Source organism: Ursus americanus, chromosome 1 (assembly GCF_024610735.1).
Source record: "Ursus americanus isolate L20-20 chromosome 1, mUrsAme1.1.p, whole genome shotgun sequence".
In the NCBI taxonomy this organism is placed as follows: Eukaryota; Metazoa; Chordata; class Mammalia; order Carnivora; family Ursidae; genus Ursus; species Ursus americanus.
In genome coordinates this window covers 75523380-75542364 of record NC_142127.1, presented here as the reverse complement: position 1 = coordinate 75542364, position 18985 = coordinate 75523380, and the positions used below count along the sequence as shown (strand labels likewise).

General features: G+C 41.6%; 1 protein-coding gene and 1 long non-coding RNA gene across 3 annotated transcripts in view; one reads left to right on the top strand and one right to left on the bottom strand.

The window, feature by feature from the left end:
• The window catches only part of KIAA2012 (KIAA2012 ortholog), a 102424-nt gene that overhangs the window by 44380 nt on the left and 39059 nt on the right, over positions 1-18985 (bottom strand). Inside the window, exons 12-13 of the mRNA XM_087862748.1 lie at positions 13855-13923; positions 6042-6118 (exon numbers count right to left, since the gene is read on the bottom strand). Coding sequence (XP_087718874.1) covers positions 6042-6118; positions 13855-13923 — 146 coding nt within the window. The remainder of the gene's footprint in view (positions 1-6041; positions 6119-13854; positions 13924-18985) is intronic.
• LOC123798209 (uncharacterized) overlaps positions 3979-18985 on the top strand; it is a 271567-nt gene continuing 256560 nt past the window's right edge. For both annotated transcript variants that reach the window (XR_015724738.1, XR_015724739.1), the window contains exons 1-2: positions 3979-4093; positions 4297-4360. This is a non-coding gene — a long non-coding RNA (uncharacterized LOC123798209). The remainder of the gene's footprint in view (positions 4094-4296; positions 4361-18985) is intronic.

Below are 18985 nucleotides of genomic sequence, written 5' to 3'. Positions count from 1 at the left end.
ATAATTGTTGATACTTATAATAAAATGGAGGTTCATTATACTATTCTTTCTACTTTTACGTGTGTTTGAAATTTTCCATAAAAAAAAGAAAAAAAGAAAAAGAGATCAACTAGGCACCTATCATATGTCTGGTTGGAACTAGCAGCAGATAGATCAATAAATACAGACTTCCTGGAATAAATGATAGAGTGAAAATTCAAAAAATAAAAGCCTTCGTTTTGTAATTGAAAACAAACCCCTCTCAGTAAATTATTCTTAAATTGTCAATGGAGTGTGGGGCTGACAAAGTAATCCTGTGGGTGAGGTTGAACCAGAAGTTAAGTTTGCTTAGATCTTCAAAAAACCTTTGAATCAAGCTCCTTGACCAAAATTATTTACAAAGCCAGGAGGAAGAAAGGGGAAAGGGGAGGAGAGGGGAAGAGGAGAGAGAGGGGACCCGCATGGAACCTGGCGAAATTCTGTGCCATGCCTTTGGAAATGAAAAACAAAAGTGGGGAGTAAAGCCTACTTATCTGGAAGGGGAGATGCAGACAGTTAATTCTCTTAGGAATCAGTAATAGGCCCAATCTTACTTATCAGCCTCAAAAAGATCAAGAAGGATGCCTAGTGACATCTCTGATCTGCACATGACCCAGAGAGTGAAATATCAAATTGTGCCAACCAACAGTAGGAAATATCTGGAGATTGTGTGAGTTGTTAGAAAAATGTCAGCTGAACTTCCATAACATTATTACTGGAAATAAAACAAATGCAATCCTCCAAATCCTATTTGGAGGATTACAGCTTTTCTATGCAGAACATGGTCCTTAATGTCAACTTAAGATTAATTTGTCAATTTTTTTCCCAGTAGCTACCATGTGCCAAGAACTGTGCTAAATACAAGGATACAAAGGTGAATAAGGCAAAATGGGGGTGGGTGGTGGGTGGAGTCTGTCTTTAAAGATTAATAGCTTGTTCTTTCAGATAACTGCCAAAAAATTAAACAGAAGGCAGGGTATGCCTCAGCAGGACACTGAAACAAAAGGTTACCTTTGTACCCTTTTGTACAAAAACTTAGTGTGTCTACAGGTGGGTTTTTGTGTGTATGTCATTGTTGGGTTTTTTTTTTTTGTCCTGCAAGAGGAAGGCTGAAAGGGGATATGAACACCATCTGTGAAACCACCAAGGAAACAGATGGGGTAAACATAGGTTTATTCAACCTAAATCCTGGTGTGCTAGAATTACAGGCTACTCTTTGAAATCCCAAAGAGGTAAATTTAGGACACCTAAGATCAAATATGAATTCATACTCTTAAAAACTCATGAAACCTGAACCTAAGAGATAATATAGGTTGAAATAGAAGTGGCTTTGTGAAATGGGAAAAAGGGACATAATTCCAGTTTAACAGGATTTTTAGAACACCACCAAAGTTCTAATCCCCACAAAGCAACAAAACAAAACCCAGGATAAAGCATGTGAGAAAGGATGTTTGCTTTCCTTAACAAAGGGAGAAAATTGACAATAACTGGTGAGATAGTTTCTTTCTTATTTTAAACAAAGAGATGCAGTGATTCTTGGGAAATCTAATTAAGATTTGAGCATGTACTTTGAAACTCTTTACTCACAATTTCTCTGCCCTGACAGCTCTATAAACCAGTGGGCTAAGGACCCTTCTTGGTCCAGGCTTACATGGATGGATCTGGGTGCACAAGAGTTTCATAATTTGAGATCCAAACTTTTCAGAAAAACAGGCAAATTCATTGTCCCTCAAAGTCTAGGGTCAGAGGGATAAAATGCTGAAAAGAGGTTGAGATCTTTCAAAGGAGAATTCTGGTGGCCCTATCGCAACAATTTAATAAAAACTTAATAATTTTAACTAACAGCGGTTAAAAAACAATGACACTATAGTGTTGACCCTTGTTTAGCTTGCTGTATACTTGTTTACTGTGATTCCTAGATCATTTTAAGCCAGACTTGAATAAAACCAGTTCTCCACTTGATTCATTTTCCCTTCTTACAGGGAGAATTTTGGAAAAAGAAAAAAGAAAGAAAGAAAGAAAGAAAGAAAGAAAGAAAGAAAGAAAGAAAGAAAGAAAGAAAAGCAGTGAAAAACAAGAAGACAAACTAAAACCAAAACCTCAAGTCAACACAGCCCTAATTTCAAATCAGCATGACTGCACTGTTTTGCATGCATAATTTGCAGGTCTTTTCCTCATAGATACATTTATTATGTTTTTACATGGCTGCAGTTCTAGTTAACATCACTTTGATTTCCATTTTTAAAATGTAATTGGTAGTTCTCAACTGGGAGTGATTTTTCCCCTCAGGGGACATTTGGCAAGGTCTGGAGACTTTTGTGTGTGTGTGTGTGTGTGTCACAACTGGGGGGCTGTGCTACTGTCATCTACTGGGTAAAGGCTAGGGACGCCGTTCAACATCCTGCAGCACACGGAGAGCTCCCCACGACAAAGACTATCTGGCACAAAATGTTGATGGTGTGGAGGCTGAGAAACTATGGGCATTAAATCACAGTTTCTAGTAGGAACAAGCATCATTTTTTAATGAATGAATTAACCCTCTCACTGAGAGGGATATGTCATAATTAAGGTGATCATTTCTCTGATGTTGGACTATTAGGCTGTTTCCAATTTTTCCTTATTATAGATAATGCCGCAGTGGACATCTTCGCTCACTTTTTTCAGCTGAATTATTTTCTTACAATAAATTCCTAGGAGTCAGAAATACTGAACAAATGAGTGGCAATATTTTTTCATGCTTCACAAGTTATATTGTCATTTTGCTTTACAACTGGATTAAACCAAATTACAACCTACCAGAAGTGTATATAACTGTACCAGTTTCACCAAAACACGGCGGTACTGGGTGTTACCATTAAAAAAAAAAAGTGAGAGGAGGTATAAATCTCAAATATAAAATGATGCCTTCAGTTTGCCTCAATCTGCATTCAAATTGCCCCTCAGGATAAATATTTTTCCATCCTTGTTTTCTATTGCTATTATTTTTTATATAAATTGTTTGTCTTTTACTTATTTTTTCTAACTGGTTCTCACTGTTTTTCCTTTAAAATTGTATGTACTCTTTATCGAGCATAGATAGCAATGCTGTCATAGTTAACCCTATTTTTTTAAAACTTTTTTTTTTTTAACTTTTGCTTTTTCTGCTCCCACAGCATAGATATGTTAACGTTTCCTGCTGGAATTTTCATTTACAATTTTAATACTCTTTTTAGGTGCTGGTCACCTCACCCAACCTGCAGCCTCTGCACGGGGAGGCCCTGGGGAAGAGGAGAAGCTTCTCTAGCGATTGATGTCAGCCACCGAGGTTAAGAGCAGTCCTTGGTCGCTGACGGTACGCGGGAACTAATTTCTCTTAATCAAATGAAAGGCCCGAGGAGGAGCCACAAGGCAGAAAGGAAACTATCTGTGAAGGAGAATACCAAATTCTGTGAGGAGTTTGAAGGACCTGCATTAAAAAAAGGGCATCCTACCTTTAGGACTTCAGAACTGGCAAAGCTCCATATGCAGCTATTAATATGCAAAAAATGCCTTCATAAATACTTGATTCTGTTCACAGTGGGGAGGCAGTTCATTTGAAAGAGGAAATGGGAGCTTGTCTCCTTTTTCTTTTTTCACTGCTCTTTTCATCTGCACATTTTGCCCTTGTAGTTTCTTCCCCCTCTTTCGGCGACTTAACCCCCTCCTCCAACTCCCAAGAAGTTGTCGAAGTCGTGGCTACTCCCATTTCTATTTGCGGATTTGCCTCGAGGCCCTGATCCTCGGCCAGGTGTAGAGGGGGCGCCTCAGGAGCCAGTCGCCGGGTTTGGCACAGGCGTTGGGGTTGGGGGGAGAGGCTGGAGCTGGGTCCTTCCGGCTCTCTTCCGCCGCGCCGGCCGCCGGCGAGGAGACGCGCCGCCGCCGTTTCAAATCCAGCCGCTAGGGGGCACCCGGAGGCAGTCTCCGGCTCCCGGGGGCCCGATCCACGAGCCCGGTCACGTCTGGCTTTCTCTCTCTCCCCCGTCAGAAATTGTTTTCCAAGTCCACGTCTGTAACTTCTCGTGAAAGCACGGTGACGCCCAAATATTCCACCTTTGGGGTGTGTGTGTGTTTTGTTTTTTGTCTTTCCTGGCAGCTAGCGCAACGATAAAAAGTAAAAGTTGTTTATGTGACCGAACTCCTAATATGGTCATACACCCCCGTGAGGGGAGGGAGAGGGTGGGTTAATGAGGAATTAATGGAAAGGAAAGAAAAGTAGAAAGTGCTGATGCTGATAAAGATAAATTTTGTGTGCTATCCTAGCCTGCTTCAGAGTGGGAAGGCAACCCTGCAAGGAATCCGCGGGATTTGCCAGCGGCCCATCAAGGTACGTAACTGAAATCTGCTGGGCAGAAATTTGTTTCTAAATCCTTTCCAGATGCTTTATAGTAAACATGAAATTAGTCATTTACATGGAGTAGGTTGAGGAAGTAGTTAAAATTGAAGTCAGTGATTAATCTAATAAAGGGCCATTGGCCTCAAGAAGTAAGGGGTGGGGGCGGCATGGGAGCCATCTCCCCTTCCTTAGCCCTACCCCCATTTTCTCTGTGTTTAGGGCCTGGTGGGGCTCCCTAGCCGTTTCCTCAAATGGCTTTCCTTTGAGGGGCTACTTCTAAAGGGAGTAAGAGTTCTGTGACTTGAACAAACCCACCGGTTCTGTGGGGAGCAACGGCCCAGCTTTCACGACGGAGGCACATGGAGCTCTCAGAGTTAGCTGGTTGGCTGCAGCTTCACAGGGGAAACCCAGGATTAGAGTTTAAGACCCTCGGTCTGTGTTCCTCTTTCTGACTGCAAGGTTAATAATTCAGTCTAGGGCTTAATCTGACGTGACTGAGCCACTCTTCTATTGCAGGTGATACTAGGTCTCCTGAAATACAGCTGCGGGAGCTGTGTGAATTTGGAGTGTGTTTAGGGTATGTGAGGCATCCTCAAGGCCTTTGGAATTGTGAACTTCTCAAAATATAGCATAGTTATATTTTCCTTAGTCACAGACTCTCTTAAAAAAGAAAACCTCCTAGATCCCTTATAAAGGCTGTCTTCAAAGCAGGCATGTAAAAAAAAAAAGAAAGAAAGAAAGAAAGAAATGCAAACGTTGGTTCAGTGGTTCCTCAGAAGCGGGAAGGGTCAGCTCAGCTGTGTTTTACCTCAGTGGAGGCCTGACCCAGGCCTGGGGTTCTAACAGTGAGAGTTCAGGTCCTTCTTCAGAACCCAGCTAGGCACACACATGAAAACAAAACTATTTTTATTATTATTGTTTTTTAATGAATGTGAGGGAAGAGGAGAAAGCCAGGCTGTGGCAGGAAGTCGGAAATAAGGGAGAAATAGAGATCATGCCCCCCTCTCCCTGCCCAGGCTGCAGCACAGCAGGGAGAGACCTGAGAGTGCCCTGGAGCTGTGCTGCTTGTGCCTCGGGTTCTCTGAGACCCTGGGCGCAGTTCTAGGAATTCCCCCTGAGTTGTCTCTCTAGAATGAGTTTGAAGACAGTCCCAGCCTCAAAGCTTCAAATGAAAGAACAAACTTACAAATATTTGTGAATGTACATCCTTGAAATACAAATAGATATTTCTGACCCATCCAAAGGAAGTATTTTTCTCCTTTCTTCACAGTATCCTTACATTTTTTTTTTTTTTGATTGCTGCTTTTTTTCTCCCCATTAGGGATGAGAAATGGACGGAAAAAAATGGGCCCTCTAGCACAAAGTCTTAGTGCTTAACTGCCTTGATGGATGATATCTTTCTGTGTTTCCTTGTTGCCTTTTTGACTTTGCAGAAGTCAGAGAAAGGCCACTTCAACTCATTCAGGCACATAAGAGCCACACAGAATAGTCCAAGTTGAGTTAAGACATTCCAAGGAACCTGTGTGATTTTATAATCCACTTGTCTCATTTTATTGAGGCAGATGAGGCCCAGAGAGGTGAAGAATCTCACCCAGCGTCACACAGCAAGCCGGTACAAGAACCCAAAAGTCCTGCCTCCCAGTCTCATGCTCATTCAGAGTCAATACTGTACCTGCTTCTCTGGCTTTTGGGTCAAAGGTGAGGTTTCATTAAGATTCATGAGAAGATAGGTTCTGGATTCAGTGTTTGCTATGGTGAAAATCAGAGAAAAGGATCAAAGTTGTCAGATCTAGATCTCATTAATTTTTATATATACTATATACATACACACCTAGTTCATGTGTATAAGATTATAAACAAACACACATCTATGGCTTTCGTATTTACTCACCAAACAACACCTGTACCCTCTAGAAGCACCGTCTACATAGCATGTTAAATATATTGTTGAGAACTTATACTCAGATTTCTATCTTTCTTATTTTGGTTGCTCTTTCAAAGAACAAAAGGAAATTCTTTGTGCTACTAAAATTCAGATAAAGCTGAAATTAAAAAGGAAATATTGATGGAGAAAAATCTGCTGATACTGTTGAATATAAATTTTGTATGATCATACTTCACAGAAGTAGGAATATGCTTCTGCAACCTTCCAGATAGAGAGATCAGAGATTTCCCTTTTCCCTTATAATGTGGAAGGGCAACAGGAGAAGTGGAAACATAAGGCAAACAAAGGCGAAGGCCGAGGTAGGTTGGCGAGAGGGGACTAAGGGAAACCAAGAGCTTGCCACAAAGCAGCTGCCACGCAGACACTGATGTGGTGTTAATCTGCATGATTTTCCTCCATGGTCACAGGATCACTGCTCTCCACAGGTGTGGAAGCTGAGGCTTGAAAGGTAAACTAACCGACCTGAGGTGGTACAACTAGTGAGGTTTTCAGGAACGATTTTGAGCCCAAGACTCAAACCCCGTGCTGCAAAAGGATAGGATTTATTTTGTTTTTCTTTTTATCCCCAAGAAAGTGAATTTAATGTTTATGAAGGAATGTTTATTTGAGGAACAGATTTAGCTAAGCACATGGCTCCACTGACAAGGGTTTTAGTCAGTCTCTAGTGTGGGTTGAGTATCCAACAAAAAGTTATTTCTATGCTTGCTACTTTTAAGAGCCCATGGCATCTTTGTCTCTTTGACCCGAAGCTTCTACTCATTCCTTGTGGGCTGACCTTTCCTTTTCTGTTGTTTCTCAGCTGTCCTGTTCTTCTTGTTTGAAAATGGCTTTAGGACAGATTCAAAACATTTCTTTTTTAAAACATCTGGGGAAACTGAGGCCCAGAGTGGTTTCATAAGTTTGGCTTAAGGCTTCCTTGAAATAGTGTGAGACCAGAACCTGAACCCAAATCTTAGTATCTAATACTTTTCCCTCTACATCGCACTCCCTCCGTTAGTCTCACTTGAGCTTGCCACATCACAGCTGCTTGGCCATGATCCATCCTCTGGACAAATCTAGCCCAGCAGAATTGTGTTGAGATGAGGTTCACTTCACTGTGGCTTGGAAGGAACTTTGGGTCTCTTAGAAATGAAACTTATAAATTCTAATACATAAAGAAAGTTCTTGCAACACCAGGAGAATGAATCAGTCAGCCAGAGTTCAAGAAATGTAAACACAGTTTTAGATAGGAGACTAAAAAAATCGCTCAGGACTTCTCCATCTCTTGGGTCAAGACCTTGGTAATTTACTGAGGTCCATGCTGTCAAGGAGGAGACACAATTCAAACTACATTCCTGGGAGATAAAGCAACGGGGGTGGTAAGGCTTCCTCTCCGAACAATGTGGCAGGATCTACCCTTGTTATTAAGCTGAAGAAACTGACTAACCCATCACCCAGTGCAGGCAACTGGCTGTGAACACAGGCCTGGCTCTTTCTCATCATTCTGAGCTAGTGTGTACATTCACAGGCTACAGACTGCGCAACTTCCAGGCCTGCTTGAAACTGGGAGCTTAGAGTCTTTCTGTGATGAACATTTCTGCCACTAAAGAGATAAACAGAAAACGCATTCTTTCTCTGGCTGCCCACCATCAGGCCAGAGCCGATTTGCAAATGCTAGCATTAATCTAACCACAGGCTTTTAGCAAGGAGATAGCATTCCCACTAGATAATCAAGCTGTTTCAGAGATGACCCTTACGAGATGGGGTCTCATCCCAAACTCTTCCGCCTTCTTCAAATCATGGGATCCTTCATAAAACACTCAAAAGCAGGAAAGAGCATCTGATTCTAGCATGGAATAGGTTGCCTTAAAATTTCCTTCTATTTAAACCTATGTTGACAATGTTCATTATTTTGATAAAAATGATTGTTTCAGAATACTTATTTCCCTTGGTATGGAATGCTCTAGTGGGCCTCATCTGATATAAGAATAGAGACCAAACCAAAAAGTCATCTTATCAGGCAGGCTGGGCCACCTGGATCTTTCATGGTTGTATGTCAGGGCTTGGGAAAGAACATCAGACCCATAGGCTCCAAAGTGACCAAACATTCTGTGGTTACTAGGGCAGTAGCTTTTGGAGGTGCTAGCAGGAGCCTCTTTAAATGTTTAAGGCCTTTTCCCACGTATGTCATTTCTGAGACATGATTACTCTTTAATCCCTAGTATGCACTCATGACACTTCCCCCATAATTTGCAGTGGGTCCTCATTGGAGAGGGGCCATATCCACTGCCAAACAGATCTCAGAAAGCACTCTTGCCTTCTCACAGTTTTTCAAATGGACCTACTGACCGTAGCAGAAGCCAATGGGAGGAGTCCTAAAAGTCAGCCTTTGTACCTTCATGGTTTTGTATTTGTGGTCAAAAATGGAAAATGCAAAGGCAAATTCCAGATTAATTTAAAAAAATCTTCCCAGTATAAACTAAACCATAAAAGGAAGATAGCCCTGCTGACCTTTTCTTAAGAATGATATCTAAAAATACTTTATTTTATATGATATGACTCAAGATGCCTATGACCTAGGGAGTGTTTGACGTGTTATAATAAATTTTGATCTGTTTGTTTAATGCAGGAAACCAAGACCCAAGATGGCCTTTTGGTATTGTCATTATCAAATTCTTGGGATAAGATATAAGACCTTGTTTATGCTACACATTTTTACTTTAAATCTTGGATGAAGAGGAGGGTGAGATGGGCATATTAAACAGTTACTCAAGACCTGAGAAAATCTCCAAGCTAAAGATATACCCCAGGGAGCTCTATTAGAGGAGCCAAATAGACTCCTGTAGAAGATAGAAGTTGGTCTGAATTTAAATATGGAAATGCCTACTAAATACAAAGGCAATATTTTTCTTCCAAGTTAGAATAACAGTTCTTTTACTTACTTATGTCTTCTTAGACCAAGTCTAGCTCAGTCTCAAGGGTTTGGCCTTGGCTTTGGGAACACCAACTTCTCTTAAAAGTTCATAAATTATTTTTTATGGAGAGGTCCAAAGGTACATGGCAGTTTACCAAACCCAAATTGGAAGGCAAGCTAGATGATGGAATTTAAATTCAAGTTGTGTGGCAACAAAATATCAACCAAATGAGAAACCCTCCAGTCAAAGATACATCATAGGATTAATAAGGACACCTGTGGTGGAAGACTGTGAGGAAGAAAGGAATTAATAAGAAAGGCTGAAGGTGGAGCTACAAAGCAGCCAACCGATTCAATTCATGTGGTGATCTTAATTCTACAGAAGATACTGTTCTTGGTCACTCACTCTCAAATAAGTATAGACATCTGGTCTCCTAGCCTTCAGGCTTACCCCCTTCAATCCATTTTTCACATAGTTGGAAGAGTCATTTCTCTAAAATAAAAATCTGGTTACATCCATTCCTGCATCAATAGGACCTCGCAATCTTTGGGATAAATTTCTTAGTTGCTACAATGGTTTTTCATGATCTGGCTCCTGACCACTCCACTTGCTAACTGCATTTCTCCCCACTCCCTTCTCTACCTGTGTCTGGTTGCCAGTCATTAGAAGCCACTTACATTTCTCCTGTGTCACCGTGTTCTCAAACCTTAATGTAGTCCCTTTCCCTGGAGCATCCTTTCCTCTTCTCCACTTGGCTAGTTCCTACATATATCCTTAGAAAGTCAGCTTAAGTGTTCTCTCATTCCAAAAGCCTTCTCAAGCTCTAGGCTGAGTTAGTCTGCACTCATTCATAGCTGTCACCATACTCCATTACTGTGGACAACACTAAGGCATGGACTTTGTCTTTCCACTGTATTCATGTGCCTACCACAGTATATGGCATTAGTTGATGCTCAGTTAGTGTTTGTTGAATGAGTAAATGAATAAGCAATCCTATGTGGTTTGTAAAACAGACTCATTAATTCTTTCTACTGGGCATGTTCCAATGCTTGTGTCTTCATTATTTTTCAAATAAGGAATTGTGGAGAATTAAGACAACAGTAAATGAAAATCCATAGGCCACAGGAAGATGTGTGAAAGAAGCAAGGGAGAAGCTAGGAGGAAAAAAAAAATCCTAAAGAAAAGCCTCATGCTTCTTTATGGCACAAATGTCAGAGGGGTGATGAAACAGAAAAGAGTATTTATGGATTACTAGTTAATGTAAGTTATAATTTTTGATCATTCTGACAGAAGAAAAAAATAATATTCTAAACTTTATTATAGGCTGAGAAATAACTGATAATACACTCACACACTCATACACACATACACATCTTAAAATCCGTACCAGCCTTAAAATGGATTGTGCTAAGCACGACTTCACTCCTGGAACAAGGCCCTGATCCCTTGTTCATATTATAACTAAGTGAACAGCAGATTCTAGCTACTTAAAAGGGACACATTCTGAGAATTTCAAGAATCCTTAGATTTGTGAATATCCCTAGGGTATATCATATCCCCAGTAAAAAGAGGGGTAGTTCTTCAAGCTCCTAATGAGTCTATAAAGGGTTAGGGTGATTTATTTATTTTTTGGCAGAGAATCCTCAAAATGTTAGACCACATCACTTTCTCTTACTTTTATCACCAGTCCCAGTAGCTGGCCTTCTATTTAGGTCCATTAAACAATATTTGTATAGAAAGAATCAGTGTTCTTCTTTTTGAAAAATAACTTCACAAGAGTAATTGCATGTGTTATAATAAATATAGATCACAACGTGCAATGTGAGTGCTCAGAGGTGGGCTATGTGCACTCACTAGCTTAGTGATAATCTTCTGTTTTCCAGCCTCATAATGTCTTTGATTTGACTTCATGCCTCTGTAAGATGACATATGGTATGTATCCCTGATTTGTGAAGTCATTTGCAAATAGGTGAAACTGACCTGCAAGTCCACAAATACCCAAAGTCTACCATTTATATAATTCTTTGGAATCCTATCATTTTTTCCCCTGAAAATATTCATTAAAACCAAATGACCAAAAAGAAAACAAAAAGTTGTGAAAGATCTATAGGTGATTCCAACTAATAGATGTCTTAAATTGCTCTTTGAACTCAATGCCAGGGAGTATCAAGTATTTTCAGAGTAGTGTTAAATCCATTTTCTTAAAAACAAATGGGAATGTTAAGCACAATGAGATGTAAGAATTTTTTGTTAAGGTCATTGAGCAAATAAAAGGAACAAATATGTTTCCTACATCTAAGCTTAAAAGAGGTGCCCTAAGCTTATATGGGCAGTCCCATTGGAATGGGGAATTGTTATTTAATAGGTATAGCATTTCAGTTTTGCAAGAAAAGAGTTCAGGAGATTGGTTGCACGACAATGTGAATCTTCTTAACAGTATTGATGGTACACTTAAAAATAGTTAAGTTGCAAATTTTATGTTATATATATTTTACCACAATTTTTAAAAATGACAGGATTAGGAGGAGATGGGGAATTGTACTCTGGCAGAGGCAACAGTATGTTCAAAAGCTTGGAAATAAGAAAGAGATTTGCATTCGCCTAAGGTCTTCAGTTACTAGGAGTACAGATAAGAATAAAAGTTTCTTTCCTTTTCCTTTTCAGCTTGCCCTTGGGCAATTCTAAAAGTTTGTCTTTGGCACTCTACCATTTCCCTTTCTGTACTTTTCTTCTTCTTCCTTCTCCATATAGCTAAAGTCCTTCTGTTCATCCAAGCCCTCCAGGGCAATCCACCAGTCAGGCATGTTTCAATTCTTGCAATTCTCTTTACCCTCAAATTACCCACCTCTCTTTCTACCCCTGTCAGAATTTTTAGTCCCTCAGAGCAGCTGTTCTCAGCTAGGTTGCAAGAGGACAGCCATCTGGTCATGTAATTTTTTTTTTTTTTTTTTACTAAAGTGTGAATGACTATTAGCTTGTCAGAAGTATCAACCTTTTAAGAGAATACTTTTGAATTCAAAGTGAATCTATTAATAAGGTTTTAGAATGAAGTGAAATTACAACATTTTTGGCCATATTAGGAAGAATGTTTTTGGTCTGGAGAGCTACCCTATAAATGACCTATTTTCCTAGAAAATCTGTCTCAAGAGTTTGGCTTCTCCCAAACTGTTCCTACTTTTTTTCGGCTCCTTTCCTTCTCCCCATGTCTATAAAAGTTACAAATCATTTTCAGTGTTACCCAGAAAGGGTTTCTGATGCCAAGTAAGGGGAATTGCAGGGAGAAAAGGGTATGCAACAGAAGCCATTTATTTGTGTAGGTCATAAAGTCAGGAACTTCCTAAAGTCTCCGTTTTGTCAGATGACAATATGCCTGTTTAGATTGACCTCACTGCTAACTATGTATTGTGGTAAAAATGAAGGGCTCTGGGGTTCAAATCACAACTTCTCCATTTAGCTGTGTAGCCTTGGGCAAGTCACTTAACCTCTCTGAGCCACATTGTATTAGATGAAAAATGAGGATAATGATAGAATTTATCACATATCATTGCTGTGAGGATGAAGTGAAATAATGAATGTAAAGCACTCAGCACAATGTTTGGCATATCAAAGATAGATAACAGTGGTAGCTATCATCTCCATCATCATTACCATCCCTCACTAGCAGGCTCCTATTAAGAGCTGCTCTGGCCAACCACCAAGTGAGAATCAACAGAACGGACACTGAAACTTCCCACCATGGTCAGGATGTCCATCCAAGGAGAATGGCAGGAGGGGTGATGCAGAATGCCAGGCTCTCAAGTACTTCTCTGCTTACAGATTTTGAGATTGGCAAGCGTATGATTGTGCCTTTTCTCCTTCTGGTTTTGTAGTCTCTGGCAAAAACAATTCCCTCCCCTGAGCTCTGGCTCCAGCACTCCATCTGGGGCATTGCTTCCTGTCACGATAGCGGGTCCCTCATTCCGGATTCATTGCTGCCTGCCCCAAAACAAGCAGTGAGGAAGACCACACACATTTCTCTATTAATCAAAGGCTATTTTTAGGAGAGAGAGAAGGTCTCTACATAATCATCCTTTCCCCCGGGCCTGAGGCAGAAGCAGCAGTGGTGGGTAGGTAGGGGATGAGCCGCAAAGTCAACTTACGCTCCTAGTTTTTGCTTCTTTCTACATGGGGGAATGAAGTATGAAAGGAAGAGTGGAAGATGTAGAACTGGCCTTAGTCCTCCGTTTAGAATACATGCCTGTGAGGCTTTTCCAGAGAGTTTCCTCATTTGTGGTTGTGCAGGCGGAGCTGGGCACTAGGAGCTGTGTCCACCTCATTATGCTGAAAACTGTGCAGCATATGACCTGCAGAAGCCACAGGACATCCCTGCAGATTTTCCTTCCCGGGCTAGTGAAGCACAAGCACTTGGTCCAGCTTCTCTTCTCCCGGGGTATTTACACTCAGAGCACAGCACACAGGACTGTCCATGAGTAACTCACGAGGATACCACATCTCTCAGACTCTCCAAGAAGTGAATCCTCTTTCCTCCTTAGTGCTCTATTTGGGGAGAGATTTTGTGTTTCTGGAGGTCCCTGTATGAAATAATGTGTATGCAAATCATGATATAAAGGAGAAGTAGAGGTGACTTTTTTAGAGGAAAAGCTTACCATTTAGGGGATGTTGAATACTAGACCGCTCCTTTTCATGGCTGGTATTTGAATTGACAGATTCATAGGCTGAAAAACAATAAGGGTTTTACCTGTGAGTGTGAAGAAGTCTTGAAAAAAGCTATTTTTCTTACCTCAAGACAAGGGAAAACCAAGTGGAGGCTTTGATGCTGAAGCCTCATAATAAATTGAATGGTTTTTAAAAAAATTCGTTGATGCTATCACAGAGAGAAGATTGATCTGGGATTTTAAAAGCACTGAAGAAAATAATACTTTTATTTAAGATGTTTAAGGGTGAAATCCTGTAGGGACTGTGATGCTGAAATTCTGAGAGGAGAACTTTGACAGAGCAAGAGCATGAAACAGTTAATGCCTGACACATGCTGTGAGGAGATGCCCAGATTTGAACAGCAGATGTGCTGTGGGGCCCCAGTGCATGCAGCAATGGGGGGATGACAGACAAGTGTGAGGAGTCCCAGCCTGCAGCTGTAGCGCAAATATGAGGGTTGGACCAGGGGAGACAGGAGGGAGTCTAGCCCATCTGATTCCTGCCAAGAAGACAGACAGGCTTCTGCACAGCCCCGATTTTTTTTTTTTCAATCTCTTAAAGTTACCTTGGGTGAGAATTATTCTCCTGGCTGTCCTTGTCAGTCAAAATAAAAACTAGTTAAAACAATGCTGTTTTAATGAATGAGGAGAATTTACATCATGGGCCAGAGAAAGACAATGAAGCGGAGGTGATAATAGATAGCAAAGAGGTCAGCTGAGTAGATCTAAGATGGAAGAACACTTTTTAATGGGAAATTTGGGGTGTGTGTTGGGGGGGTGAGGTGGGTGTGTTAGATATTGAGGAGATAGCAATAGGAAGGGAAAAGTCAGGGGGAATCACAGAAAATTCAACCTGGAAAAGGTTTTGAAATCTTCTAACTGCCCTCTCCTCCATACATACATGCATGGATGTATTTATGCTTCCTTGTCTCATTACGGATAATAAATATACTAGAGAGGTTGCCAAAAAAGAATGTTTGTTTTTATTGATTTGCTAAACTGTGGTGGGCTTGGAAGAGCCTGTTCCTTGGTGTTTTTCTACCTCAGAGTGCACACAGAGCCGCATGCACAACATAACTGAGGCTGAGCAGGGCAACTTGGGATTCTAAGAACCAACACTGGAGAGAGGAAAAGCCATAATTAGTGTTAATTGTTGACCCTACGGTTCAAGAATAGATGCTCTGGAGAATGGGAAATGAGAACAAACATTAATTATTGAGTAAGGACCTTGGAGACAGACACTCAGGATTAAAAGGAGAGAGATAAATTGCATAATGAATGTTAATTTTCCCTTAAAGAATTGAGTGGTTGGTGGTTGGAAAGGAAAAAGAGGCTAAAACAATCATGAAAGAGAAACCTCAATGTGTGTCAGGATAAGAGGGTACAGGAGGGTACACACACTTGCCATCACTGCTTACCGCCTTGCCCTTTGCCTTACAGCTCCCAAGAAATTTGCTCTCAGGGTTTTCCTTAGGACTCTTACCATTTACCACAGTTGTCTGTTAGGAAGCTCCACCACTTCCCCAAGGACACAGAAGCCACACAACAGGAACACCGCACACTGACACGCTGAGAGGTGTGCGATACTGGAATTCATTTCTTATGCGTGTTAGTGGGAGTTTGACTTAAAATGAGGGAGGTGGCTGAAACTGAATGCCTCTCAGGGGAAGGCTGTGGCCCTGTGTCTGCTGCTGTGGGGGTGACAGGATCCAGTGCCTTAACTGTTGCTTTTTCTTAAATATAAGACATCACACACACACACACACACACACACGCGCGCACACATAGCCCCCAAAGAAACCCTCTTCACTGAGAGTGAAAACAGAAAAAAGTAATTTGAGTGGAAAATTGAAGATGAGAATTGTAGCCAGTTTTGAAAAGAGACTCCATTATCAGGCTTGTCACTGGCTGCTGGGATTCAGAGAGCTAGTCGCATCCTCACAGTGAGGCAGCATCTCCTACATCTGCACACGGCCTTCTGTTCAGGCCCTCATCAGCTGTTGCCTGGATGGCTCTGCAGTTGCCTGGATGCTCAGCCTTTTCTCTTGCCTGTTCCTTCATGCTGGCACACGCGCTGGGTTACATGACATCCCTCCTCAAACATCTGTGATTCCTTGTTGCCTAGAAAGCAGCATCTCAGCTTTTTCCTGGAACACAAGGCCTTCTCTGGTCTGGCCCTGGCCTGACTTGCAGCCCCATTTCCTCCTGGGAAGCCCCTCACAGTCCATTCACATGGACTGCTCATCATCTCCCACACATATTCTATTTTTCTGTCTCTCTTTGTTTTGGTGCATGCTGGTCCCTCAGTTGGTCATGTCTTTCTCTCTTCTCTGTTTATCCACTAGTTTCTCAAAGGTCAGTGCAAATGGGATTTCTCTGCAAAAATCCTTCCCAGTCTCCTAGGTTAGAATTAATGGCTTCTTCCTTGAACACCCTTGAATCGTGTTGGTTAGGCCTGTAATGCAGCACTCCTTCCATTCTGCTTTGTGGTGGAGTCAATTGCTTGTGAGTCTGTCCTCACCTGGTCTGTGAGGCCCTGCAGGGCAGTAGCCACAGGTGCTGAGCCTCGGAAGTGGGATGAGAAGAGCACAGGCTCTGGGATAGGTGGGGCTGGGAATGAATAAGCTCGCTGCTTATGAAGTAAAATCAACATGCACAAGGGAGTTAGGCTCCTGTGTTTCAGTTTCTTCACCTATGATATGTGAATGAAAATACTCACTTCATGGGATTATTGGGCTGATGGAACGAGATGACCTAGGTGGCACAGTGCCTGAGAGTGTTCGCTCTCAGTATCAACATCCTTCTCTGTCCCTTGCGTACTGTAGGTGTTCAGTACATTCTACTGAAGGAGTCAAGCACACACGTAACGGGTCTTCTCTTTTAGGTGCAATAATATTTTATATCAGAATTTTATTTAATACTTTACAAGATGTACTGTAAGTATAATCTGTATTTTTTTTAAAGATTTATTTATTTATTTGAGAGAGAGAATGTGCATGTATGGGGTGGGGAGGGGCAGAGGGAGAGAGTCTTCAGGCAGACTCCCCTCTGAGCGCAGAGCCACATGGCGCTCCATCTTGTGACCCTGAGATCAGGACCTGAGCCAAAACCAAGTGTCGGAAGCTCAACCCACTGAGCCACCAAGGCTCCCCAAGTATAATCTGGTTTGACTGTTTTTTCTTTTTAAAGATTTTATTTGTCAGGGAGAGAGAGAGAGAGAGCACAAGCAGGGGGAGCGGCAGGCAGAGGGAGAAGCAGGTTCCCTGCTGAGCAGGGAGCCTGCTGCGGGGCTCCATCCCAGGACCCTGGGATCACGAACTGAGCTGAAGGCAGATGCTTAATTGGCTGAGCCACCCAGGCATCCCGAATCTGGTTTGATTGTTATAAAGTGTAAACTAGGATGAGAGATATTATTATATTTGCATTATTTCAGTTAAGGAACATGACAACTGCTATACAAAAAGTTTCCGAAAGGTAAACACTTATTTCTCTTTTGAGTAAGAGTTGAGAGGTAGGTGGGCAGACCAGGGGGGCATTGCTCTGTGAAGTTGTCTGAACACTGATGTTTCCTATATCTTATGGCTCCATTATCCCATAGAATATTGCTCTCTTCCACATGGTTGAAGCTATTTCACCACCTCAGCCAAGTTCAAGTGGAAAGAGGACCTCCTTTGGTAGAGAGGAAGGGCAGCAGTGTCCTTTTAAGAAAATGACCTGAAAGTTGCAACATTACTTCTATTCACATTTCATTAGCCACAACTTAGTCACATGGCCATGTTTGGTTGCAAAGAGAGACTGGGAAACATAATTTCTGGCCAGCAGCTATATATTCAACTAAACTTAGGTGCTACTAATAAAAGGAATAATGAAAGAATGGATGTTGGGGAACAATTAGAGTCTCTGCTACTCACAGTTTCAATCCTTATATATGGGCTGTGTTCCAGAAGTGCACACGCTATTTTCTGGGATATTCAGAAGTAGATAAAGGGGATCTACCCGTAGGAATTTCAAATCTTGGAGAGGAAAGAAGAAAAAAAAGTAAAAAAAATAAAGGAAGTAAAGGAGTGCCTGGTGAAAGGCCCAAACAGTAAGAATTAGTAGAACCTAAGAAATAGCCGTCAGTGTGGGCTGAGGTGTTACAATGAAGGTAGGAATTCAGTTAGTCCTTGAAGCCTGGAAACTTGGACAAGACTAGAGGCAAGTATGATTTAGTGGGAAGAACTTTGACCTAAGTTGAGGCAGAAAAATCTGGATTTGAGCCTTAGATTTGCCACATTGAAGCTGTGTGACTTTGAGCAAATCACCATACTTCTCTGGGCCTCAGTGTCCTTACCTACAAAATGAGAGACTTTTCAAACTGTGATCTCATAGCTCCAGTGGCTCTGTGTAGGCCCCCTACCCAGGAGTCATCTTAGGAGGGGAAGAATTAGTTGGAGTGTGGTGAAGTTGGGGGGAGACAGACCAAGCCCACTTCAACCAGACAACTCTGCTGTTATTCCTTTTTTCTACTAGTGTCCTCAGCAAGTCTATTTGGTAAGCACTTCTGCTTAAACGATGATGAAGGCAATGCCTGCATTCCCGCTCGAACCTAAGGCTCTCTGAAATGGAACAAACGTAAGGGAGGTAGAATTCATAGTTTCCCAGACCTTGTAAAAAATGTAAGTGCCATCATATGCAAAAAATAAAGAGGAACTAAATATTCTTCAACACTTCATACTGATTTTTTTCTTAAAAATCAAAGAATTGCTAGCAGATTCAGAGAGAACTATTATTTTTGACATTTTTCTTCTTTGGGAGGCATAAAGCGGTGATGACACATTTTCAGCCAAATGTGAGGTAGGGGAGTCTTTGTGCTTATAGGAATCATGAGAGGTTTTTGTCAAAGGAAAGGAGGCTCCCTAATGTTTTTTAGTGGCTCTCTGCTGGTGGCTATCTGAACACCTTCCGGTATGGGCTGCTGGGGCTTTGCTGGCCTCACTGTAGTGAGGGAAAGAACCCTACTTCTCTATGAAGTCCGGGAACAAGAACAGCTATCACAGCCTGCCCTGTGGTGTATGTGACAGACCCAAATTAGCCCCATGCT